This window comes from Helianthus annuus, chromosome 5 (assembly GCF_002127325.2).
Source record: "Helianthus annuus cultivar XRQ/B chromosome 5, HanXRQr2.0-SUNRISE, whole genome shotgun sequence".
In the NCBI taxonomy this organism is placed as follows: Eukaryota; Viridiplantae; Streptophyta; class Magnoliopsida; order Asterales; family Asteraceae; genus Helianthus; species Helianthus annuus.
Genome location: NC_035437.2, coordinates 126,383,571 through 126,410,393, shown reverse-complemented (window position 1 = coordinate 126,410,393; position 26,823 = coordinate 126,383,571). Strand labels below are relative to the sequence as shown.

The 26,823-nt window shown below is 34.8% G+C and overlaps 1 protein-coding gene and 1 long non-coding RNA gene across 2 annotated transcripts; both read left to right on the top strand.

Annotated features, from left to right (window-relative positions):
• Nucleotides 1-9,860: 9,860 nt before the first annotated feature.
• LOC110939119 lies at nucleotides 9,861-10,721 on the top strand. Its single transcript, XM_022180959.2, has 2 exons — nucleotides 9,861-10,222; nucleotides 10,255-10,721. Exons 1-2 carry the CDS (start codon nucleotides 10,024-10,026, stop codon nucleotides 10,485-10,487), a joined length of 432 nt encoding a protein of 143 aa, XP_022036651.1. The 5' UTR covers nucleotides 9,861-10,023; the 3' UTR covers nucleotides 10,488-10,721.
• A 9,136-nt stretch (nucleotides 10,722-19,857) lies between these two features.
• On the top strand, nucleotides 19,858-21,040 carry LOC118492267. The gene is made up of 2 exons (XR_004892915.1): nucleotides 19,858-20,551; nucleotides 20,629-21,040. It is a non-coding gene; the product is annotated as an uncharacterized LOC118492267 (long non-coding RNA).
• The last annotated feature ends 5,783 nt before the right edge of the window (nucleotides 21,041-26,823 follow it).

Below are 26,823 nucleotides of genomic sequence, written 5' to 3'. Positions count from 1 at the left end.
AACAAAATTAAAACCCTACCAATAACGTGTTGTTTAAGGACGAATTGGAACCCAAAAATCGAACAATCTTCATCTCCGTAAACCTTCTTGACTATCTGCAATGAAAGAAACCTTATTGACTATCGAAGATGAGATCAAATGTGCAAAAGAAAGAGAGAGAGAGAGAGAGCTAGGCCGCCTCCAAGAGCTTCATGAACAAAAATCCGACCATAATCTCCCATGGCAAGTAGGCTTTCGGACGAACAGTTGAAAACGAATATATCAAAATCAAATGTCAAGAACTTCAAATCGGACACAGAAACTCACCATGAATATAATCTTTAGAGGCAACTTTTGGGTGGCGGCGATCGAAGAAGAGTAGATTAGGATTGGAATTCAAGATCTGGAGAGTTTTCTAGGGTTTTGCAAAGTAGCGGTGATGAAACGTATGAGGGAATTAGGAAATTAGGTTAATTAAGGAGTATATGTAGCCGGGTCAAAACTATGCGGGTATGGGTCTTGCGATTCGGATCCCGTGTAAAAATATAAGGTGTCCCACATTTTCCCGCTTAAAATTTTGTGAGGTTGCACCATATAGTGACACGTGTCCCACACTTTATTTGTTTATTATATATATAGATATAGATATAGATATAGATATAGATATAGATATAGATATAGATGAAGTTGTTAGCTACATGGATATTTTTAGTGTTTAGAATTTGATCACAAAAGTTTTTCTTTTTCAAAACCAAATAGAAAAGTCAAGCAAATCCATTATTTATTTATTTAGTTACATTGTATTTTTTAAATTGTTTTGTGACATCTGTCCCTAAGAAATTTGACTAGCTTTAATAAATATTTATTAAAATTTTTATTTCTTTATTGTTATAAATTTTTTTAGTATATTTTGCTTTTCTCTCGTAACTTTTAACATGTGGTGTTTTATAAAATTTCGAGTATATCATTGCGACGTGTCTATTTTTTACTACGTTCTAATATAAACATTTTTTTAAAATCAAATTGTGGGTAGTAATATACAAATATTTGAAACACAACGTAAATAACTGATGCCGTGACGAACCATACGATTCCTACCGAACATCGGTAGCGGTTTCGGTACTAACTAAACGATACCGATATTCGTTTTAGTAGTTTTCGATTGATGTAAAACATGTGCTGATATCCCTTTGAGCATATTACGAGTTTATGTATTGGGTTTTTCACTTTCAGTTGTTATACACAGTGCCAGTATAAACTGATACCATAATGAATCAAATGGATATCGGTTGAATTCCCGCCGGAACGCGCGTGCGAATTCTGCTAGTTCGTTTATAAGATTTGTAGGAAATGGAAACACTTTTAGTTAATCGCTGAAGGCTATGGTCTGTTTTATCGCTGAAAAAGATTATCATGAGGGTCGGGTGATTGAGATCTGACAACAGGGAGGAAGGAGTGGGTCTCGTCTTTTTAATATTTGATTTTTTAATGATATTTAATTAGAAGTGGCCTCAACTTTTATTATTTAATTGAGTTTAATAATATTTTATTAGAAGTGACCTCAACTTTTATTACTTTAATTGAGTTAGAACACGTTATTAGTAATCCCACACACAAGTATATTGAAATGTGGTGATAAATGGACGAAATTTCCCCTTACGTGAGTGGCAAGCTAATGAAATTTACTAGGAGGTTTAACTAATTGAGTTTTAACACTTTATTAGTGGGTCCCAAATACAAGTCTATTGGAATGTGACAATAAATGAACGAAATTACCCATCACATGAGAGCACGTTAATAGAACTAACTAGGAAATTGGATGAAGTTAACAGGGGTAAAGTCCGGGCACACCTTCTGGTGGGCAGAGGGGACGGTCGATACCCTGAACTTTTTGCTCAGTAGTGGAAAGTATGTAGTTTTTGTATACAAATTTTTGGGTATATAAGTTTTTGACTCACAGGTCGAAAATCTCAAGATTCGCCACTTGGTAAAGTTGATTGAAATGAAAATGAAAATGAAAATTCTAGTACTTATTTTGAACGATTACTTATATTAACTAGATTTGAACTATTAGACTGAAATACTTATTAACAAACTAACTCTTCTTTAATTAACGATTTACTTTTATAAGCAAGATGCAAACATCATGAAAGTATATCAATTTTACTATCACTCTCGTTTCATTTTCAATCGTTTACGATGGATAAAAAAGCCATAATTCTGTTAGCCATTCACAAATATATACTTCGTGTATATAATAGTTTCAATAACTAAAAAAATCCTTAAATGTGTATTGTCAACGAGGGCCTTTGGATTGGGGCTCCTCGTCTTGGGCCGTCTTAATTGGGCTCACATCACCAAGGTCTTTACCGAGGTGATAAACCATCTCCTCTATATAAGACGGACACAAGATCACCAAAGATAAGCATTCTCCGGCAAGCTTACTTATTCACACGCCGGAGCTTGGTCACGGATTCACCCCCCCCCCTCCCGGGCCCTCCGTTACGAGACTAACGGTGTTTTGTTTTGTAGGTTAACAAGAAAGGCCCATCAAAGCATTGACGAGCCTCGTTCACCTCAAACCAGAGCACAGGACTCGCCATGTATCTTTTTATATCACAATTATTCACAAGAATTTTAAAAGACTCAACGTCTTTGCATCTTTTATTTCTTTGCTTGCCAATTACTTGCAACTTTCTAAGTCTTATCTTTCATATTGCGCTTATATTTTAAGAAGACTAATAGAAGTTATAAAGTTGACCCTTATTTTTCCCGTTAATAAGCCTGCGTTGAAAAAAAAATTATAAAGTTAAATTTCGACATCGGGTATCGTCTAAAAATTTGAATAAGTTACAAAACGCATTTCATTCTTAATACATTATTTACTTTTTAACCTGCGAATGTTGATAATAGCAACTTTTTTTAAATAAGATTTTTTTTTTCATGCATTACACTACGTATCAAAGAAAATCAATTATTGCTTCAAAAGGGATGTTTCTTTTAATGAATCAATGGAAATCTTACTTTGTCTTGAAGATATTAATAAAAATAGTTAATTTTGACGTAAATTAAGATAAAAATTTCTAAAGTATTTGGCATGAACTAAGAATTATTATTATTTTTTTGAGAAAATATAATATATATTGGATCTTTTTGGTCTACAACATGCATAACCGAGTAAATACAAAGGTTTGTGATTTTGTTCTTTGAAACACTAAAAAATAGGGGTGTGTATGGGTTGGTTTAGACCTAAAACTAAAATCATAAACGAACTTGGGTTAACCATACAATGCTCGTTGATGGGTGAAAGAGTCAATGGTATAATCCCTTGGGATCCTTTGTATTCATTACCCAATATTATATAGAGTTTACAATGAGATAATATGGGAAATACAATAATATACAGCTAATACATAATCTATACAATAAATGCCAAGACAATCTAGATCCTATATTATTGGCTATTATATCCCCGCAGTCGAAGCTGGAGGAGACCGGATACTGAGACTGGATCTAAAATCTTCAAATAAGTGCCGTGGAAGACCTTTGGTGAATATGTCAGCGATCTGGAAGCGAGATGAAACATGATGATCTCGGATTAAGCCCTTCTGAACTTGTTCTCGAACAAAGTGGATGTCAAGTTCTATGTGTTTGGTACGTTGATGTTGAACTGGGTTTCCCGAGAGGTAGATCGCGCTAACATTATCACAGAAAACTATTGTGGCTTTGGATAAAGGATGATGAAGCTCAAGCAACAAATTGCGTATCCAACATATTTCCGCCACGACATTAGCTACGCCGCGGTATTCGGCTTCCGCGCTAGATCTGGATACTATATTTTGGCGTTTTGATGACCATGAAAGAAGAGCCGATCCATAATAAACACAATAGCCGGAGGTTGACCTGCGTGTGTCGGGGCAACCTGCCCAGTCGGCGTCGGTGTACGCGGTCAATGATGATGCCGAAGATGGTTCCAAAGTTAAACCGAAAGAAGAAGTGCCCTTCAGGTACCGTATAATGCGCTTTAGCGCCTGCCAGTGTGATGTCATGGGAGCGTGCATATGCATGCATATTTGTTGCACGGCATAACTGATGTCAGGGCGAGTGAAGGTGATGTATTGTAGAGCACCGGCTAAGCTACGATAGAGAGTCGGGTCTTCAAACGGAGTGCCATCGGTCGAAGATAACTTTGGCTGTGTGTCGACAGGCGTGTCCACGGGCTTACAAGCATCCATGCCAGCACGATGAATAATGTCATGCGCGTATGCTTGTTGAGAGAGAAACATAGTGTTTTTGTGACGGGTTACCACAATACCCAAGAAGTGGCTGAGAGGACCGAGGTCTTTCATGGCGAATTCACTAGCAAGGCTTGCCATAAGGAGTTGACGAAGGCAATCCGAAGAGGTGACCAAGAGGATGTCATCCACATAGAGAAGGAGATAAGCTGTTTGCGCCTGCTGTTGAAGAATAAAGAGAGAGTTGTCGCATTTGCTTTGAGTGAAACCCATGCGTAGAACATAATCCGTGAATCTTTGATACCACGCCCTCGGTGCCTGTTTTAAACCATATAAAGATTTCTTTAAACGACAGACATGATTGGGAAACTGTTGGTGCCGAAAGCCCATGGGTTGGTACATGTATACTGTCTCGTTTAAAGTCCCGTGTAGAAAGGCATTCGTGACATCCAGTTGATGAACGGGCCAAGATTTAGTGAGGGCAATAGATAGGACTGTACGGATTGTTGCGGGCTTTACCACGGGGCTGAAAGTTTCGCCATAGTCAATGCCAACCTGTTGTAAGCTGCCATCACAAACCAAACGCGCCTTATAGCGCTCCAAAGTACCGTTAGAATTAAATTTGTGTTTGAATAACCACATGCTTCGAATTACATTCATTTGTGGGTGTCGAGGTACAAGTTCCCAAGTCTCGTTTTTAATAAGGGCGTTATATTCGTCGGTCATGGCTTTATGCCAAACCGGTGTGGACAAGGCAAGGGTCGGGTTTTTCGGTATCGGTACGATGGTGGAAGTGTGGAGATTGAGACGTTGTTTGGGTTTGTGAATACCGTCCATGCCGCGGGTGCGCATGGTACGAGTGGAAGTGTTAGTGGGTGGAGGGTTGGACGGGGTAGACTGAGTGATGGTAGGGATGTTTGCTGAATTGGAGTGGGCTGGAACAGTGGGAGGAGAGGTTAGATTTAGTGTGTGATGGGCCGATGATGTGGTTGGGCCAGGGGAAGGGATGGGTGGTGAGGAGTGGGGCGAAGTTTGTTGGGCCGAAGAGTTATGCGGAGGGGTGGGAGGTGTTGTAGTGTTCGTGGGCTCAGGTGAAGGGGATTGGGCCGGGGGTATGGTGGGTGAGGAAGTGGGTTGAGGGCTGATGTGGTTCCACAAATGAGGATGTAAGGGCGCGGATAAAAATTCATAGGAGGGTGGGGAGGGGTTAATGTGATGGAAAGGGAAAATGGTTTCGTCGAAAATGACGTGGCGAGAAATGGTCAGTTGGTTGGTATGTAGGTCGAAGCATTTATACCCCCGGTGTTGGGAGGGTAGCCTAGGAAGACACAGGGATGGGAACGGGGTTCAAGTTTGTGTGTGGTGGTTGACGGCACGAGTGGGTAGCAAAGCGAGCCGAAGACTCGTAGGTGGGCATAGGAAGGGGTGACACGGTACAAAATTTCGGTTGGGGTGTTGTAAGTTTTGGTTTTAGCTGGTGTGATGTTGTGAAGGTAGGTGGCCATGTCAAGAGCATGATGCCAAAAGGTGGGTGGGAGACCCGCGTGAGCGAGAAGGGTACGAATCATGTTGTTGATAGAGCGAATTTTTCGTTCCGCTTTACCGTTTTGTGATGAGGTGTAAGGGCAAGAGAGACGAAACAACATACCATTTTGAGCACAATATTGTTTAAAATTGTTGTTTACGTATTCGGTGCCATTATCACACTGAAACATTTTAATTGGTCGTTCAAACTGGGTTGTGATTTGGGCGGCAAAGTTGGTGAAAATAGTATAGACTTGGGACTTGTTAGCCAACGGGTAGGTCCACAGAAAGTTGGTATAGTCGTCTAAAAACAGAATATAATATCTGTGGCCAGCAGTGCTTAGCACTGGTGATGTCCAAAGGTCGCTATGGACGATGTCAAATGGTGCAACAGTATGCGAAGTTGAAGCAATAAAAGGTAAACGAATACTTTTACCCAAAACACAAGTTCGACAAACAGTTTTATTTATTGCATCATAAGAAATAGAACTAGAGTTTTTCAATTTTTGTAATAAACTAGGTCCTGGGTGGCCTAGGCGTTGATGCCAAAGGCGTTGGGACAAGGCAGCAAAAACAGTTGGTGGAGTCCGTTGTGATGCAGGAGGAGGGAGGAGCGGGTACAAATCACCGCTGCTGTTGCACCGAAGGATAGGGATCCGGGTCTTGAGGTCCTTCACAAGAAAACCAAAAGGGTCAAACTCTATGGAAAGAGAGTTGTCGGTTGTTAGCCGACGAACAGATATGCGATTTTTAATAAGTTTTGGTGAGTATAAGACATTGTTTAGTTTAAATGGTGGATATGGTGGTGGAAGGGTGAGGTTACCTTGTCCAATAACCGGGATAGCGTTACCATCACCTACGATTATATATTTAGTGGGACCCTTATTAAAAGGAGATTGAGATGTACCTGTTGGTTGATGGTAATGTCCAGTTGCACCGGTGTCCATGATGGAGTTCCAATCTGGCGGATTTAAGCTCATCGTGTGCATGGCTTGAGCAATATCAGTAGGCATATAAGCCATGTGGGCCGAGTTTGGCTTTGGGCCGAGCAGTCCAGATCCATTGTTATTTCCAGAAGGGTGTAGAGAAGTTGGACAAGGACAAGGGGGGGAAGCCCATGTGGGCCAACTTGCAGAAAAAGGAGTCGGCCATTGTTGCATTCCATATTGCCAGGGATATGGACCAGGGTAATTATTGTGTGTTTGTTGCCGGTTCCGGTTCCAAGAAACACGACCTCTCCCGCGTCCGCGTCCACGGGATCCACGTCCGCGGTTCCGGTCAGAAGTCGAATCATTACTATAAGCCGGCTGTGGGTTCGAATGGTTGGAAGAGTGGGTTTCGTTGGAGGTATTTCGGGTAGAGGTATGAAGGGCTGTAGCGGCAGCGGTGGCCGAGTGTTGGGCCTGGTTCGCCTTACGAGTTTCGTTCATACAGAGTTGCGAGCGAACCTCGTAAAATGAAGGTAGGGGTTTGGTGTTGTTGAGAACGGTAGAAATACTTTCGTATGCTTCGGTTAAGCCGGCTAGAGTTTGAAGGACCAATGAATTGTCGTCGACAGGAGCATCGACATTGGCGAGTTGGTTGGAAAGGACCTTCAACTCCTGGCAATAGGCAGCCATATTTGCAAAGTTTTCGAGACGGGTGTTATTAAATTTCTGTTTGAGATATAAGGCTCGTGTGGCTTTATTGTCTTGGAAAAGGGTTTCGAGTGCAGTCCATGCTTGGTATGCAGTCGTGTTTGGTTTAAAGATGGTGTTTATGAGGTCTTGGGAGATAGTTCCGTATAGCCATTGAAGGACTATAGCGTCTAATCGTTCCCAAGAGTCTAGGGCGAGGGGAGGTGGGGTGGTGGGTTGTTTGTCTGGGGTGGTGGGTGGTTTGTCTTTATCGGTTGACGAGGCGGCAGGGGCGGGTTGTGGTGGACGAGGGGCAAGGTGGTCCGATACAAGGAAAGCACGACAATGGATCCGAAAGAACTCAGACCACGTCGTATAGTTTGTAGAATCAGATTCGAGGAGAATGGGTACATAGGATTTGATGTTGGTTACGGTTACTGCGGGGTGTAATTTAGAGTCCATGGAGAAGTATTGAAGGTGGGGAAAAAAATAGCAGTTGAAGAAGATGGGTTGAAGGCAGAAAAGATGAAAGGTAGGTGGCAGTAGGACCGATGATAGGCCTGATACCATGAGAGAGTCAATGGTATAATCCCTTGGGATCTTTTGTATTCATTACCCAATATTATATAGAGTTTACAATGAGATAATATAGGAAATACAATAATATACAGCTAATACATAATCTATACAATAAATGCCAAGACAATCTAGATCCTATATTATTGGCTATTAATGGGTTTCGGTTAATTGGTCTTTGACTTGGTTTTGGTTCAGTTATAAGTTGGTTATAAGTTTGTTCTTATAAGGCTGGAGGGTGTGGGATGGAGTCCCTAGGGGCTTTATCAGGACACGTAAGCGACACGTTGGATCCACGTCAGCCAGTGGCCTTTATCACGCCCCCCTTTAACTTGCAGGGTGTGGGATGAAGCCCTCTATTAAACAAAATTAAAAAAAAAGCTTTCATTAGATTAAATCAAATGGGCCCCACCTGAACATCTCATTCTTGGCGTTACCCTGGTAGCGAAGAAGAGATGACGCCCCCCTCTTAAAATCCTGAGTGTGGTGATGGAACCCCTAGGGCCCTATACATGGATGAAGTGGAGGGATAACGCCCTCCATACCTTCCAGCCTAATAACGAAATTGGGCTAAAAATTTTACTCGGATTAAAGGTATAAATTTTCTAGTTATAAAAAATAAAACGTGTCTTGCCATTATTTTAATCTCTCAACCAATCAGCAAAAGACAATCTTTTATAGGAGATGTCAGATGAATTTTAGGCAAGGTTAATTTACAAACTAGATTATAACATCTTCACATTCTTATTCTGCCTCTACTTATAAAACAACTTCATAAATTAAACAAATTAACACCAACATATTCAATAACAAGAGATACATGGGAATACAACAACAATACCCGGTAGAATCCCGTCTATAGCAAATGCTACTAGTGGGTCTAGAAGAGTGGGATGCAGACAAACTGACAAGACATTTAGTCCATATCACTATTCCTACATCCAGAGAGAAGTTCATTCGAGCAAAACCTCTATCCAAAGGAAAGAAAAATTGCTTCCAATGAGACCCACCCAACTCCGAAGCTATAGTAACTCAAAAAAGGACGTACAAACTACTAAACAAAACTCTACAAACCAGAAATAGCCAACGAATGTAAGATGTCTTTAGAAAATAAACCAAGTTTAAAGAAAATTTTATTTAATTAGTTAAATTATACCGATAGAGGTAGAGACAGTGCCCTAAGGGTGGAGGGAGTCGTTCCATCACTTTAGGGTATTTGAGTTATTCTCTAGTCAATAATATCATGCCATGTCAAGTTCTCATTATACTCCCCATTTTGCACTTAATCACTGGCAATGGTTCAAACACATGGAGAGTGATAAAGAATTTAAAAAAAAATGTGATTGGTTAAAAGTGGTTGTGACCCACCATTAAACCCCCCCTCTCTTCTCCTCCCCTCCTCTTCCTGCAACAATGAGTATACACTGATTTAATCATTCACCGAACACCGAATTGAAGCCGGCATCCCATCATCGCTCGGCAAACTTGGTCCCCGATCAAAGTCCCCAATAAGACTCCGTCCACCCTAACATGATACATATACTATTCAATCAATCTGCCTGACGAGTACTCAAAAGGACAATAAATTATAATTATAAATACCAATAATTATATAACAAAAAAAATATTATTATTATCCTTAACTAAAAGGAAACATGAACAAGAAAACACACAAGTCTGCGACTAGAGTCAAATTCTATTATTTTCCAATCCTTTTACAACCTTTGTTTTAACGTTATTTTCACACGCGATTTCCCACACCACCCTCACAACCACGAAGTTATATAAACGGGAAAATCACCAATATATACATCACTCATCTAATATCTAATTCACCCTTTACACAACTTCAAAAATTTAAAACCCAAAATGGCACTAAATCCTTTACTTCCTTCCGTTATTTCTTTCCCCCGCCCCCCTCCCAAACCACCAAATTTTATACCAGGGTTAAAAGAAAACTACCTAGTTGGAATTGGTGTTCTCGGAATTAAAATGCAAAAAATGATAGGCTTTCTATTAGCCAACATTTTTTGCAAGTCATCATTCGTTTTTCATGTTTTCTTCGTTTACATGATGTATTCATCATATCGAAAATGAAGATAAACGAAATTCTTGTTGTGCCATCCATTCCAGCAATTACGTCACATCTTCTTCAATCTCCTCTTCTTTATTTGGAAAAGATGTGCGAAAACGCGGCCACAAAGCACCAACAAGCGTTCAAGCTCGGCGGAGGATTTGCTCCTCAGGGGCCGTTGAAGTGCTTTGATTACCGCGGTCGTCTTAAAAGAACTGGTAAATATCATTGTCTATATTTACCTTTTTAGGGACTGTTTGGACTGCAAGTGCACATATCATAACTGCGGTCATCGGGTCTGGTGTGTTGTCACTGGCATGGGCTACCGCGCAGCTTGGTTGGATCGCAGGACCGACGGTTCTGTTTCTGTTCTCATTTGTGACTTATTACACGTCGTGCCTTCTTGCTGCCTCTGCTACCGATCTGGAGACTCTGTCACTGGGAAACGGAACTATACTTATATGGAAGAAAAAATCTGTATAAAAAAAATACATTTTGTGTGATAATATTCACGATCACTACCAGCAAAAAAACGCAAAACCATGAAGAAAACAACATTCATAAGTGTTGTAACAACATGGATTTTTTATATGTTTTGTGGATGCTCCAGGTACACCGCCTTCGGTGACATGGCAATGGGAATTTACTTAGATATAGCCTGTAAGTTCTTTTTTATTATTAATTTGAATTTGCATCTAGTTTTATTGTATACTCATATGTTACGAACCAAATCGTTAACCAATTGATCCAAAGAAAATAGACAAGAACTTGAGAGAATTTAGAGATTTTTGGAAGTGACTAATTCATTTCTTTTCATTCATAACTAAAATAAACAACTAGTTGGCTTTATATAGCCTTCAAGAAAGGAAATTACATAAGAAAATAATACTCCACTAACCCACTAAAACTCTTAATTAACTAACCACTAAACATGAAATAAGGAAAATAATAGAATTGCATCGGAACATGGCATGGAGATCATGGGCACGTATCATCATACTTGTAATCAAATTTATGTTTGGCTCTTTTAAAATTCCAATCAATCCCTTCATTTACATATACAGAAGATATATGTATAGAAGGGATCATGTGAGAACCACTGTGTACAATAACTTTTATATGTGTTTGTATTACATATATTGTTATTATTAAAATTTTGGGTATTACATGTACGTTTGTAATTCGATTACTTGTACATTACAACTTATAATAAGGTTTAAAAAAATAAAGTTATATCAAGACGTAGATAAAAATAAACACATCACAACGATATATTGAAAATCTAAAAACAAATATCACATTGTTATCGTAAAACAATGTTTGGGTCCACCACCTACATTACTTTTAATTTTTTTTTTTCATATGTTAAAAGTTTTCGCTTAAGGAACATAAAATATCGTTTGTTCACTAATTTTGTTTAATGTGACATTGTTGTAACCACAAACTTAGGGCCAGCCCTAACGGTGGGCGAGCCGCACTCCTGCCCGAAGCCCGCTTTTCTCGGGACCCTAAGTTAGAAGAAAACAATTATATGTTTTATATATATATATGCACACGTTTTGAGTTGGAGTTTAAACAAAACAAACAGGGTTGGCTTAGTTGTTCATGCGTTGCTTTCTTATGCATGAGAGTCGGGTTCAAGTCTTAGAGAAGATGAGTTTCGAATAATTATCCTGTAAATTTTTGTTGAAAATGAAACTCAAAACACCAAAGGTTTAATAAATTTTTGTTGAAAGAATTCTCATCGTTGCTTTTTGCATTCTAGTTAATTTTTCTTTTCTTAATATAATTTTGGCCCAATGTATAAAAAGAAGTATAGAAACTTATTGGCAATAATGATCTATAAAGCCCCCGGCCCAAATGTAAAATGCTCGATATTTATCCATTAAGTAATAACAACATTTAAAAAAGAAATTAGTTTATATAATTTAATTCGTTAGGGTGTAAGGGTCTTTTTCTTCAGACGCGTACATGATACTTGAATCATCAAGAACGGCTCTATACAAACTTGTAGATACATCTTACTTTGGAGTTAATACTTGAACCTTTCCAGCATAGTTTACAAATTTAGGTGTCATTATTCAAATCTGACATAAAAATTAAAAAACTGAACTGATCCGGATTCGAATTTATAATTTGTGACTCGGGTTTGTATCCAAATTCGGCTTTCGAATATATAATTTTCAAATCCATTTGACCCGAATATCCGAAATTCAAATTACAAGTATAGAATTTTATGCTTTTTTATAAAAATACATATATTTATAAAAATACATATATTTTTTATTTGTTTTATACATATTTTTATTTTTTACTAGGTTTTTCGTAATTTAGTTTATTCGAATCATTCCGAATTTTTTAAGACCAACAAACAAATGAATCAATCCAAAGTTTAAGAATTCAATTTTAAAAGTTTCTAATTATAATAATTTGGACACCTCGAAAACCAACACGATAATACACCTACATCTTTTTTTTAATGGCAAATGTTACTCCCAATGATCCTTAAATACACTCTTTGCCCAAGTTTTAACTTGGGACCTCCCCTATAAGAGGCAAGTAGCTTAATCAAGTGGGCTACTACACATCGGCAATACACCTACATCTAGCTTCCCCAGCTCATAAAAACTTCAGATTGTATGGTTAAACAACTTTCCACATATTTATCTTTGTATCTAATTATCATAAGCATATTTTTTTTTCAAAACCTAGCTTAATTATGCATCCAATTACTCACTTTTATATAAATCCAAATAGTTAAGTACAAAACTTAAGTTTTAACTCAAGAGTTGTTGTTTTGTTGATGAATTGGACCGAACTATTTATGGTTTATCTTGATGGATATGCTGAATAAACATATGCACAAATTTGAAATATAGCACTACGATAACCGCGTAATTGTCTCTCTTTCTTTCGCTATATATAATCAAATACTATGTATAAATGTTTACAACGTTATATTTTAATTCTCTACTTAAGTTACTCATGTGTTTAACACGTCTAGAATTTTAAAAGCTAATATGTGTATTTTTGGTTGGTTTGAAATTCTAGTTAGAGGCAACCAAAGCCATTTTTAGCCCAGTAAGACAGTTATGAGGTCCATTGACATCAAGGCCCATTTAGTCCCAAATTAGTCAAGTACATGATTTAACACTTTGGTCAAGTACCGAGTACCAACATGTGTGAATGTATGAATTCTAACTAGACCATTAATATCAACGTGTACATGTCATAACTTTATTCTTATTATTGATAGAAAAAAAACCATTTGCATAGGCTTAAACGTTAATTACGGAGTTGAAAATATAAAAAAGCAAACTGATCAAGTAGATTGACTCAACTGGACTGACTAAAATAGATCGGTTTCGATGATATGAACCAATGTTTTATTTTTCTTTTTTTAAAGTTATATGTTTGTATACATGTTTTAAAATGATAAAAGATGACTCGTATCCATAAATGCATATTTTAAAAATAAGAAAAACAGTAAATGTTAAACCGTAAGGTTGCTTTACATGGTTGGTTCCAAGTTTAGATTTGTTGGCCAAACAATCAAACCGTCAAATTGCAAAACTAAAAGGTAGACCGAACCATTAATCTGCCAATTCAGCTAAAACAACCTATTCGCTTAAATTGTTCTATTAGTTTTAATGTCCAACAACAGTATTTACTATATATATTCTTAATATTCAGGTATATACAAATACTAGGTTATAACTCATGAATTTTAAGGGCTAGGCAATTTAATTTACAGAAATCATAAGTGTATAACTAAAATAAATACAAAGTGACATCTATATCTATACTGTATAATAAAAGAAACCACTTTAGGGACACTTGTCATCATATTAGGCCATCTCTTATAGATAATTATTATTTTAGTTTAATCTTTTCTAATTAATTATAGATAACCCTTCTACTAAATATTATTTAATTTAATATTTTGTATTATAGATAACCCTCTAACTAAATATTATTAGTTTAATTTCTTATTAAAAATATTGAACTATGAAATGGGTCCTCATAATTTTCAGTAATTTTGTAAAGCGAAATTATTATTTCAATAGATTTAATGCTAAAGGTTTCAGTAATTTTGTAAAGCGAAATTATTATTTCAATATATTTAATGCTAAAGGTTAATTTTTAATAAATTATTAGATCTAAACAAATCTTAACGAATTTTTTATATTTATTTAATTGGCTTTTTTTTTTCAAATTCCACCCCTTGGAAAAGGATCATTGTACATTAGGCATTTGCTCATTGGAAGTGGGCCCACATTGGGTGTGTCTCCTGCTCCCGAGTATACATTCTTAGTATACGCCTCACCCGTAGGCAATTATTTCAAGGTTTCGTTAACCGACATCTTGATTATGGTTTTGGCCCAAAATCAATTCATACACACCCCTGAATCGTCAATCACTACGCTATTATAAAATAATTTAAAAGAATTGTAAAATTGAAACTTGTAAACCGATCGATTATATGGGAAAAGAATAACAAATTTAAACGGGCAGGGTTTACAAGATGCCAACATGTCAAACGTTTCAAGATTTTAAGAAAACATATAAATGAATTATATTGAATGTCTAAAGCTTCAAATATAATAATCAAATGTAAACAACTAGCAATATAATAAAGTATGAGATATTAATATAAAAAACTTAATCTATCTATACTATATAATAAAAGAAACCACTTTAGTGATACATTTACGGAGTTTTAAATAAAGAGTTAAATTTATTGAGATTTTGTTAACAAATTTTGCAACAACAGAATAATCTATTTTTATCACGAAAACCAAACTTTGTATTAATATATTAAATATTTTTATTTTCACTATACAAAATTACATTTACTCGACCCCTGTAATACATGAGATTTTTTAAAATATAACTTTTTATCATTTGATATATAAAATTAGATTTATTCAATTCGTACAATACACAGGGTTATTTTAAGAATATATATTTTTTATTATTTAGTACAGAAAATTACATTTATTCAAACCGTGTAATGCACATATTTTTAAAGATGTAATTTTTTTATTATTATTTGGTATATAAAATTACATTTATTCAACCCGTGTAATAAATGAGGTTTTTTAAATATGTACTATTTTATTATTTGGTAAACAATATTACATTTATTCAACTCGTGTAATATACGTGGTTTTAAAGATATAACTTTTTTATTTGGTATATAAAATTACATTTATTCAACCCGTACAATATGGTTCTTATAGATATAACTTTTATTATTTAATATATAAAAGTATATTTATTCAACTCGTACAATAAATGAGGTTTATAAACATATATTATTTTATTATTTAGTATATAAAATTTATTTATTCAACCCCGTGTAATACACGGGGTTATAACCTAGTATCATATAAATTAATGACGAACTGATAATACAATTAAAAATACACATAGCTACAAAATATTGGATTTTTTATATTTATTATGTTAAGGATAAATAAAATTGTACATTACATTACATTAAAGACAAAAAAAGAAAAAAAAATCAAATTACAATTCACACAAATATAAAGTAATTATAAGTCTCTAAATATCTCTTTGTATAAAACATTTGTTGTTTGATTTGTAACATTATCTTTTTTGTCTAATATTTTTTTTAACGGTCAACAGAATCAATCTCGAGCACTTTTGGGGCATCCACTGGACCAAACGGAGTACTCCGAAAGTAACCCGAGTCCACCACCAATTATGGGGAAAACCCGGTAACCTACCCGCCTGTAGGCACGATGGTGAAATTACAGATAAAACTCATTTGGCTCAAGGATCGAACCCAGGTTTTCCTTAGGTCTTCTATCATTACCCACCAATAACTCACTCTGCACCAAGTAGGAGTTGAACTTGCATTTCTCAAGAGAAATGCAAGCCATGAGTAATTTTACTCCACCATTGTTTTTTACTATTGAAGGATAAACCAAATAAATTACACTTTGAGTAAGATCAGATGACTCACCGATTACAAAGTCAGTTAAACAAAAATTCTCTCTAAACAACTCTTTTGATCGTTGAACTATTTATTATCTTGCAATTCTAATTTTTTAAGATATTAGTTAGTAACTGTATAATGATATAATATAATGAGGCGAGAGTGTAAATGACAAAAAGGTGTTTACAAAGTTGGGGCTCAGATTGATGTCTTGTTCGGCGAAATCCAATCGATGAGCTTCTTGTGGATTATAAATAGAGCAAAAATGGGGGATGTAACCTGGGAGCATTGGAAAAAGTTCAGGTTAAACGGATAAAGTTTGGTCAGGTGGTTGCAGTCTTCCTGTGATTTCCTTTTGGTTTCTAGAGTAATGTGTCTTTATGTATCAGTAATCAGTGGGTGAGTGGTTTGGTTGTTTGTGGCTAGCCCTTGCTGGTTTAATTTTTTCTTTTTTTTTTTCTTTGTGGGTTTGAATAAATGATTCTCTTGCTTTCCAAAAAAAAAAAAAGAAAAGAAAAAAAAATATGTTACGTGAATCTTGTCTTCTTTTTTGTTTTAACGCGGAAGAGGTAAACAAAGAGAACAGAAACAATGATGCAACTAGGAGCAACCGATGACGAAAACGTGAGTGGCAACGACAAGGATTGAACTCGACTTAGTTCAATTAGAAAAACAAAATGGCAACGACAATGTCTTCTTCTGAAGAAGGGAGCTTCTTGTGAAAGCATGGCTTATTCGATTAGGGTTCTTGAACTTGGCTCTGATATCAATTCAAGTTCAGGAATCGATAACAAGAACATAAATGCAAATGGAATATCTCTTCAATATATTAATCAGAAAATTTAACTCTAAAAACTTATTACTGACTCTCAAACCATAACTCGGTTTAACTCTTAATATTGTCTAACCCTAACTTTGTTTATATAGACCGACCCTAACTTGATAACAAGACATTACCATATTAATTATAATGCAATTAGAAAACTTAACCAATTCAAATTTGATCCTCCAGGTTCACCAACTTGTGAGTTGTTTAAACCCATTTAGTTACCCCCGTTGTATCCCTCGCTTGGGCCAAACAACAATTGAACTAACATATATATCAACTACAAAATTTAAATTGATAAAGATGATTCGTTAGCATAGCACACATATAACGGCATACTTTAGATATCTTAAAAAATGATAAATAAGCGGCAAGTCCAGATTTGAACCCGCCAATAAAACTGTTAAACTGTTAAATTGTCAAAATCAAAGCGTAGACTGAACCCGTTAATTTGTCAACCCTTCTAACTCTGCCACTTAGATTCACATTTGACGGTTCAATTAGCTTTGATGATGCATGAACACTCTATATTCATAAACATTCTAAGTATTCAAATAATAATATATTAAAAAAAGGGAAAACGTATTTGCCTATAAAAGGTAGAATTGTAGATGCATCGGTTGTGGGTGAACTCACTACATATACCAACCTATCTCTATTAGACAGTTTACGTAACAAAACGAGAACAGATAACCAACTTCTAACGACATAATTAATTCGTATTGACTTCGATATCTACCTTAACCAAACCTTATTCAAGAAACCAAGCAGTTCGGATATCTTTCAACATGTTTGCATGTCGAGTTGACGGGCTTAAATTGTTCAACCCGAACTCCCAATTCTCATATTTTTATTTGTGTCAAATACATTAACCATAACCTGCACATGTAAAAACCGTCTAACTTGAACATGGCTCGTTTAACTCATTTATCCAAACGTGTCAAACGGGATGACGGCAGTAAATAATAATCGAGTAGTAAACGTGTTAATCTGGTTAGTGGGTTGTAAAAAATAGGTTAAATGAGTGATAAATGGGTTAGACAGACAACTTATTTAATTTAAAAAGTTGACAGATTGACCTAGTCGACTTATTTAATTTAAAAAGTTTTATTTAATTTAGAAAGTTGACAAATTAAACTACTTAATTAAACGGTTTAACATGTCAATCTAAAAACAACCCTTTAATTAAACATGACCCCAATATAATCTTTCTATATGGATATTATTAGATAATTATCTATTTGGAAATAATGTGTTGGTGAGTTAGATAGAGTTTAGTATAGTAGAAGATAATGACTTCAATCCCTATGATGTACAAGTTTAGCCGTTAAAAAAATAATAATAATTACAATAATAATAATAATAATAATAATAATAATAATAATAATAATAATAATAATAATAATAATAATAATTTCATTATTTCTGTAAATGTGTGATTTTCCAAGGCTTTCTTCCAAAATCTACAACATTCGTTATTATCAATTGTCTGATTAATGATGTCATCATTGTAACTCTAACTTAGGTTTTGTTCCTGCAAGAGAATTAAATGTCGTAACCTAATTTGCATTATTATATATCTTAAACTATAGGGCGGGTATTTATCGTGCTATATGGGGGTCTTTAGTTGTTGGTATATGTTCGACACGACATTGGTAATCAACACATATTATACATCGATTAAAAACCATCAAATATGGCGGGTCTTTAGTTGTTGGTATATGTTCGACATGGCATTGGTAATCAACACATATTATACATCGATCAAAAACCATCAAAACAAATACCGGTAGCGAGTCAAATGATATCGGTTTGGTTCGTCACTGTACCGGTATCGGCAGTCAATATAACTTACGATACAAAAATACCCTATTGCAAATGTAACTTAGTTTTCAAAAAATTTATACAAGAACGCCGAGAAAACTGTAAAAATAAATACTAGTACCAGTACCATGTTTAACGATATCGATGCAGTTCGTCATAGTAAAAAAAATATCAATTATATATATCTCGTTCGATTTTTAACAAAACCTTTATCGAAAAATGGGAAAAAATAGATACGTCGTAACAGCACATTCATAATTTTATGACACGTAATATTGTATTATTAGAATGAAAAAAAGGTAAACGCCGTCACCTTGTAAAAAAAAAATAAAAAAAATAAACCGTCATGCAACTTTTATCATATGCACGTTTATGCTTTGATCACATGTATATTACTATTTGCAACTCGATTTAAAAAAAAAAACGTATATCAAAACGTAGATAAAAATAAACACATTGCAACGACATACTTAAAACTTTATAAAACATTGTATAATAAAAATTATAGGACAACACAAAATATATATTTGAAAGTACCAACAACAAAAACAAACAAACAAACAACAACAACAAGGCTAGGAGTTGGCCACAAATTCCAAATTTCCTAAAAAGTGAAAAAAAAAAAAGTCATAGAACACCAAAATGTCAACCATAAAACATACCCAAAACCCACAAATAACAAACTGAAGATCACTAAGGTTGTGTTTTGTGTTTTGTGTTTTGGATGATAAGACTCTAATTATCAAAGGACAAACATTATTGTGTGTTTGAAGTTTTTATGGACTATTATGTTTTGAATATGGTGTTTTAATAGTTTTCACTATGTTATTTGTGGGTTTTATGTGTGTTTTATAACTTTATACACTTTTTAGGAAATTTGGAATTTGTAACCGAACCCCACAACAACAACAACAACGACAATAATAACAGTACTAATAACCAACAGCAATCTTTTAACCATAGGAACAATTTTCAAAGGAATGAGTAGCAATTTGCTCCGTGTTCTCAATATCAAAATAACAGTTCCTCTAATGGCAATCCAGGTTAGAAGAAACAATAACACGCCTATTCTCAGAAACTGACAAGAAGACTAGCAAACATTTTGCTTAAAATGAAACGGTGATACGCAACCAACGGGCAACTCTCTAGAACGTTGAATAGCAGCTGAGTCAACTGGCAGAATTGGTTCATAAAAGACCTCAAGGCACATTTCCAAGCAACATAGAAACCAACCCAAAGGCGTAGGTACATGAAATCACTCTCACAAGCCAAAAGGCTGGACCTGAAGAGATGTACCCTTCAGCACCTATCACTCACGCCACAACAACCAAAAACCTATCCATACCACCCACCACAAATACCACTACCACTCATAAACCAGTCATCCCACTCACCACTTAAAGCCATGAGACCAGCTCTAACCCTTTACCCACCAAGCAATCTACCACCGGAAAAGGCCAAAACATCCCTCCTACCCCGTAGCCAGACAAACCTCCTAACAACCACACTCACCCGGAGGAACAAGTTAGAAGACAACGAGTTCCATGTCCTGGTCGCTTAGTAAAAAAAAAACGAAGAACAGTTCGGGAAGTTCATAAGCCTAGTAAAGAAAATCTCCACATCAACATACCTTTTGTAGATGTTCTAACCCAAATACCAAAATATTCAAAATATATGAAAGACTTCTTGTCTAACAAGTAAAAGTTAGAACAAATACATCATGTAGGCATAGGGGACGAATGCTCAACGGTCTTGCTTACAAAATGCCACAAAAACAACACGATCCAGGTAGGTTTACTATTCTTTGTTCAGTAGGAGTTAGCAGTAAAGAATGCACTAGCAGACTTGGGGGCAAGTATCAACCTTATGTTAGCTTCCATGTTCACAAGATTGGGAATTGGAGCCCCAATTCTAACAAACCTGCTAGTAAAGGTAGGTGATTTTGTTTTTCCAGTTGATTTGGTTATCTTAGATATGCAAGAAGATAAGGAAGTGCCACTCATTTTTAGGAGGCATTTCCTTGCCACATCATGAGCAATGGTTGATATGAGTGACGGTAAACTCATGCTAAGGTTCAGAGAAGAAGAAATAAAATTTGGAGTCGGACAAAGAATCGGGGATGACCTGATGCAGAGTGTAGAAGCTCTCGACACAAGTTTGGAATACACCATCAAGAGGAGCAAACTCATGGGATGCTCAACATCTTCAAGTGGTATCACATAATCAACCATGTTTGGTCCAACCAAAGACCTAAAATGTGGCACGCGATGACGGCTTATGATGGATAAATAAAAGCCAGAAAAATACATATTTAAAGAAAAATGGAAGAAAGCGAATTAGTGTCTCTAAATGAAACCTACAAATAGAGTTCAATTTTTGATTCCTAATTTCATTTCTTTAATATTATGGAAGAAAGGGAATTAGTGTCTCTAAATGAAACCTACAAATAGAGTTCAATTTTTGATTCCTAATTTCATTTCTTTAATATTATAACTTTCTAAGAAAAAAAAAAACTAATTTTTTTAGAAACACAAAAATAATAAGGGGACAATATCATGATTATGCAATTTTTAAAAACTAAAGGATACTTTAATATCCTTCAAAGCATAACATGACAAAATCCTTAAATTTCGGATATTATAATTTTCATTTAAGTTTGGAGAAAGGATTGATGAAGCCAGACTTTGAAGAGAGGATTGAAGGGAAACAATGTTTGAATGATTCCGTATCGTTGTTGATAAGATTGGAGGAAGAAGAACCTATTCGTCATGATGTTTAAAGGAGATTGAGTATGATTTAAGTTTCCATTCGTAGGAATGAAAATGGAGCCTAATGGAAAAGAGAAGTGAGCCAAAGAAATTGGGAGCTAATAAATGGAGGCGGTAAATGGACAAACATACATCACTTAGATTTGCTTCGACTTCATTCAAAAGGAATTCTTGTTTCTTTTTCCTCTTTACATTTTTTATTTACATTCTCCAAAATAAATCACTAAGGTTAAGTACATTAGGGACAATGGGCATTTGAAGTGTGGGGAAGGAAATACGTGTTAATAAAAACTCGAATCTTTTTAGAAAACCTAAAATTCAAGCCTTATACAAAACTCTCATGGAACCGCTTTGTCACCCATTTTTTTTTTTTTTTTGAAATTGTATAAAAATAAACTACATTTTGTAAAAAAAAAAAATAATAGCCCGTTTAAAAGTAACTCGCATCACAAACAAATTTCAAAAGCTAAAACACCTATAAAAAAGTTTTTAATTTGTAGATATAAAAAGAAACTTTTAGGTATAACTAAGTAGAATCAACAAAATATTCTTTTATGCCAAAATCACACTTTCTAACCCATTCACATGTAAGGATTTGAGCCTTATAAGCGTACCCCAAATTTAAATATATGTGCTCATTCATTTGTTATATGAGTGTTTTAGTCGAACGTTTCTTGAAAATCTAGAACTTGACAAGCGCATACGGTCTAAAAACTCAAAACCAGATACGAGTGATAAAAGCATTAGAATTTTTATTTTTAGCCCCTGTTTTTAACCTCTTCATTTCTAAGCCTACCCATTACACACATTCCCCCTAATTAACCTCTTTGAGCCTAATACCTTTTCATTTCTTAACCCACATAAAAAGCCCACAAAAACCCAATTTTTTTTTTCCATTTTAACCCATTTTTAGCAAGATATAACTTTCAAAAAAATATAACGATTTTCATGAATTTCTATCTTTAAGAAGACCCGCTCCTCAAAACACGGGATGAAAAAAAAATTATCTGAGTGGCATCATGTATAGTTTGATACCCTCGATCACAAGAAATAGAAATCAAGTCTACAAACCAAGCGTCAAAATGGTTATAGCTCAATTTACGTTGTACACTCACTCTGAAAAGTCACGAAAAATCTACAAAGATAGTTTTAAACTTATTTTGCTGCATTTTTAGCTACTATCCCCAAAAACTATCCACACCTTACTCTAACCCAACATTACAACCCAATAAAAACCTTTTAATATTTGGTCATTTCGGTTAAGCGGTTGACGTCTCAATCATTTGTCAAGCATATGATATTTTCTTGGTTTGTTCAGACTCGAGTGTTCACCCCCAACATAAGATTTATCGGCCGAGTGTTGAGAGAACATTGTAAGGTTGGTGATTTAGTAGAAAATATTTATTTTAGTGTGATTGTTATATTTTTATATTTCTTTTTAAATTGATTAATTAAAAACAAAAATAAAAAGGTTGAAGCAAGAGAAAAAAGTGGAAATGCTCAATATTTGGCCCACGAATCAAAACCAGAAACTTAGGTGTGCAATAAAGCAAAAAAATAGAGAAAATTACTTTTTGTGTCCCTGTGTTTTAGGGGTGTTAACCTACTTGAGTCCAAAATCAATATGTTTAACGCCTTGTGTCCATAAACTCTTTTTTTTAACCCTTTGAGTCCAATTTTTTAATTCTGTTTGAATTTTCTAACTTTCTGTCAATTTTTCATTAAAAGTCTAAAATGCACCTGCATCTTATTAATATATGTATATATATATATATATAGGGTAGGGTTCATGCGAGAACCACCCTTATTGCGAGAACCGCGAGAACTAATGTGAACAGGGGGTAATTTTGTAAATACGAAACAGCTTTAAAAAACCCCGCTTACCTGCTTCCCTTTACTCTCGGAATTCAATTATAAATTAAATCACATTTAATATAAACTTTCACGTCCATTCTTCAAAACTCTGATTACATCCAAGTTTCTCAACATTTCTCACCATGAATCTATAAAAGATTCATCGATTACAATCGATTTCATCATCGTCTCGAATACGTTATCACTTCACCATCATCAGTTCACCATATCGAAGCATCTGGATTGAGATTTTATCTCAGATTTGAGATTTTACCAGCAGATATTTCATATTTTGTCATATAATCGAGGTTAGTTCCCAAAATTCGTCCAATGATTGTAAGAATAGGTGATTCAATGAGTGTGTCACTACGACGGTATCGTCGGAAATCAATCGCCATTGGAATCGTCGCCGCCAACGGAATCATTGACGGATTTGTAATATAGATGTTGTCATATAAATCGAGACACAGTTTGCAAGTTTATACAATTCTTTTATACTGTTATATGATAGATAATTTGTCGTTTGTACTTTTATATGATATATAATTTGTCGATTCAAATTTCGTTTTGTATTGTGTGATATATAGTTATGCACATGTGCATATTTTTCCATCATAGGTTTAACATAATTAGATATTAAGGTAATTTTTGTGTAATATGTAGTTATGAACATGTGCATAGATTGTAATAATAAGTCAATATGCACATGTGCATAGTGTGCAATAACATGTGAATAAGGCAGTTAATGTTGATGCAGATGACATTGAATGAGGACAAATAAGGGGAAGTATACATTTAGAGAGGACAAAGGAAACAAATTGTAACATCCCAAAAATCAGATTAAACCATCGTAACATGATGCTACACAGTTATGTGAATTTGTAAGTTTATACAATTTGTTTTCCACTTTCATATGTTAACATGATGCTTAATTGTCGATTCAGATCTTTTAAATCGTAGTTTCATATCTGAATTAGCGAAAATGGTTTGATGTATATGATGTTTAAGGGATTCGAGGTGATTGTTGTGATACACCAAATTGTAATGTGGTAACTATGTGTGTGTGTGTGTGTGTGTGTTTTTGTATGTAGGTTTTGTTACTGAATAAGTTTAAATATATTTGGTGGTGATACAGAATTTCAGTTGGTAATGGGTAGGTTGTTCGATTGAATCAAACATTACCTGTTGATACTGTTAGTCATGTTAATGCACATGTGCACATAGTTATGCACATGTGCATAGTTAATATGGTGATGATAAAGTTGATGCATAGGTTGTTAACAAGGTCATTTATGTTGATGCACATGTGCATAGTTAATATAGCGATGATAAAGTTGATGCATAGGTTGTTAACAAGGTCATTTATGTTGATGCACATGTGCATAGTGTATATGGTGATGTTAAAGTTAATGTTAATGCACATATTCATTGATAATTTATGTTTATTGATCTTATTTTTTTAATTTTTTGTTGGTTTTTAGTTAATTATGGAATAAATTGTGTTTTTTTATCATTGATGATTTGTTGTATGTATGAGTTGTTGATTTGAGAAACTGTGTTTTTGATCTTGGATGATTTGTTGTATGTATGAGTTGTTGATTTTGATGATTTATTTTATATATGAGTTGTTAATTTGATGTTGTTTCAGAAGTTAGGGCTTGGATTAGAGTTAGGAAATGATGAGTCGGTTGAAAGAGGAAGAGGAAGAGAGAAATGTGAAAGCCATAAGGAATCTGCTTAAACTTCCAGAGAATAGGAGGTGTATTAACTGCAACAGTTTGTTAATTTTCCAATTGTGTTATTGCCTTTGTGTTGAGTATTATTGTACTAAATCGCCATTTATACAGAATTTTGCTACCAATATTCCTAATATATCTCCTGTTGTTTACTAAACAGGGACCACAATATGTATGTACAAACTTATGGACATTCGTTTGCACTACTTGCAGTGGAATCCAGTAAGTACTTACATGTTTTTTTAGAAACTAAGTGCATTAATGTGAAATTTTAGTTTGTATGTTAAGTATGTCGTTTAAAATTTCAGCTTATATTGCTTATAGAATTATGTTATCTATTCCGGTAACTGTTACGTCGGCTGAAAGAAGTTGTTCTCAAATTATTTTCTTCTTTTATTTTTGGAAAAGGCAACAAGCTTTTAATTCGCCTTAGGCCACCAAAATGGTTGAGCCAAAACTGGTAATATGTTTACTGCACATGTGCATACATGAAATAATTGATGTAATATATGTAATGTATGCAGGAAAAAATATTTGAAACTGCTCATGGATTGACATCAAGGACGTATTTGATTAATAGGTTGACCGATGAAAAAATATCAGGGAAATGATAGACGAATAGGCGTTTGAACAGGAGGAATGTTGGAAGATGGTTAGTAAATGGAAAGAAGATCAGAAGGTGTGAGGTTGTGAACTAATGCGAATGTTATATGTAGGTAGTTTGTGGATATGCAATTCATAAAGACAATTTTTTTGTTGTCTTGATGTCTTTTGATGGTATTATGTAGGTAATTTTTACGATAACGGTTAATATAAGAATTTTGACGTATACGATGACTTATATGGTGGTTGATGGGTTAAAAATATATTTGATTGTCCAGATATATTGGTAATGTATAACGTATTACGGATGATAATGTTTGTTAATATATGATGTATTATGTTGTTTGGTAGAGGAAATGTTGGTATTGCACATGTGCGAAGTTTGATATAACATATCATATTACGTATGTGGTACCATATTACGTATGGGGTACCATATTGCATATGATGATGTATATGTAAAGGAAAACGTATTATATGCAATTAAGATATTCATGTATGCACATGTGCATTGGTCGAAACAATAACAATATGTAGTGAAACATTAAACATGTATGCACATGTGCATTGTTCGAAAGAATAACCATGTGGATTGAAACAGTAAACATGTATGCACATGTGCATTTTTCAAAACAGTAACCATGTTGGTAATATATGTTAGGTGGTCAATAATGAAATTACAAATGCTTATGTCTAATAAGTAATTGATATCAAAGTATCATGATCATCATAACCTATGAATACGTATACAGATAGTGCTACATGATTGTAAACAAAAAGAATAATGCTTAGAAACTGTTTGTCATTATATATAGGATAATCAAGAATCGTTGAATGTTTTATGACGTCTGGATGAATGTTTATGAGGTTGATCAGGTTCATATATATATGCAGGGTCTTTAGCATCATCATCAACATCTTCATCAGTATCATTGGAATCAACATCCTCCAAATGGTTAAACGTAATGTTTATAATAGGCATGTATTCAGCATCAACATCGGGTATCCAATATGGTGTGCCATTAGGTGTAGAAGTCGTAGTTGTTCCTGTATAAAGAAAAAGAAGAACATATAATATTGTGATTAATATGGTATATGGTGTGTATACGTACCATGTATAAATGTTTAACAACTTTTTTTTGGTGATGAGTATGGGGTGTTGGTAATTTGATGCACATGTGCATAATTATGTACTGATGGTTAATAGTTTATTTGTGATGATTATGGATTGTTGGCAACATAA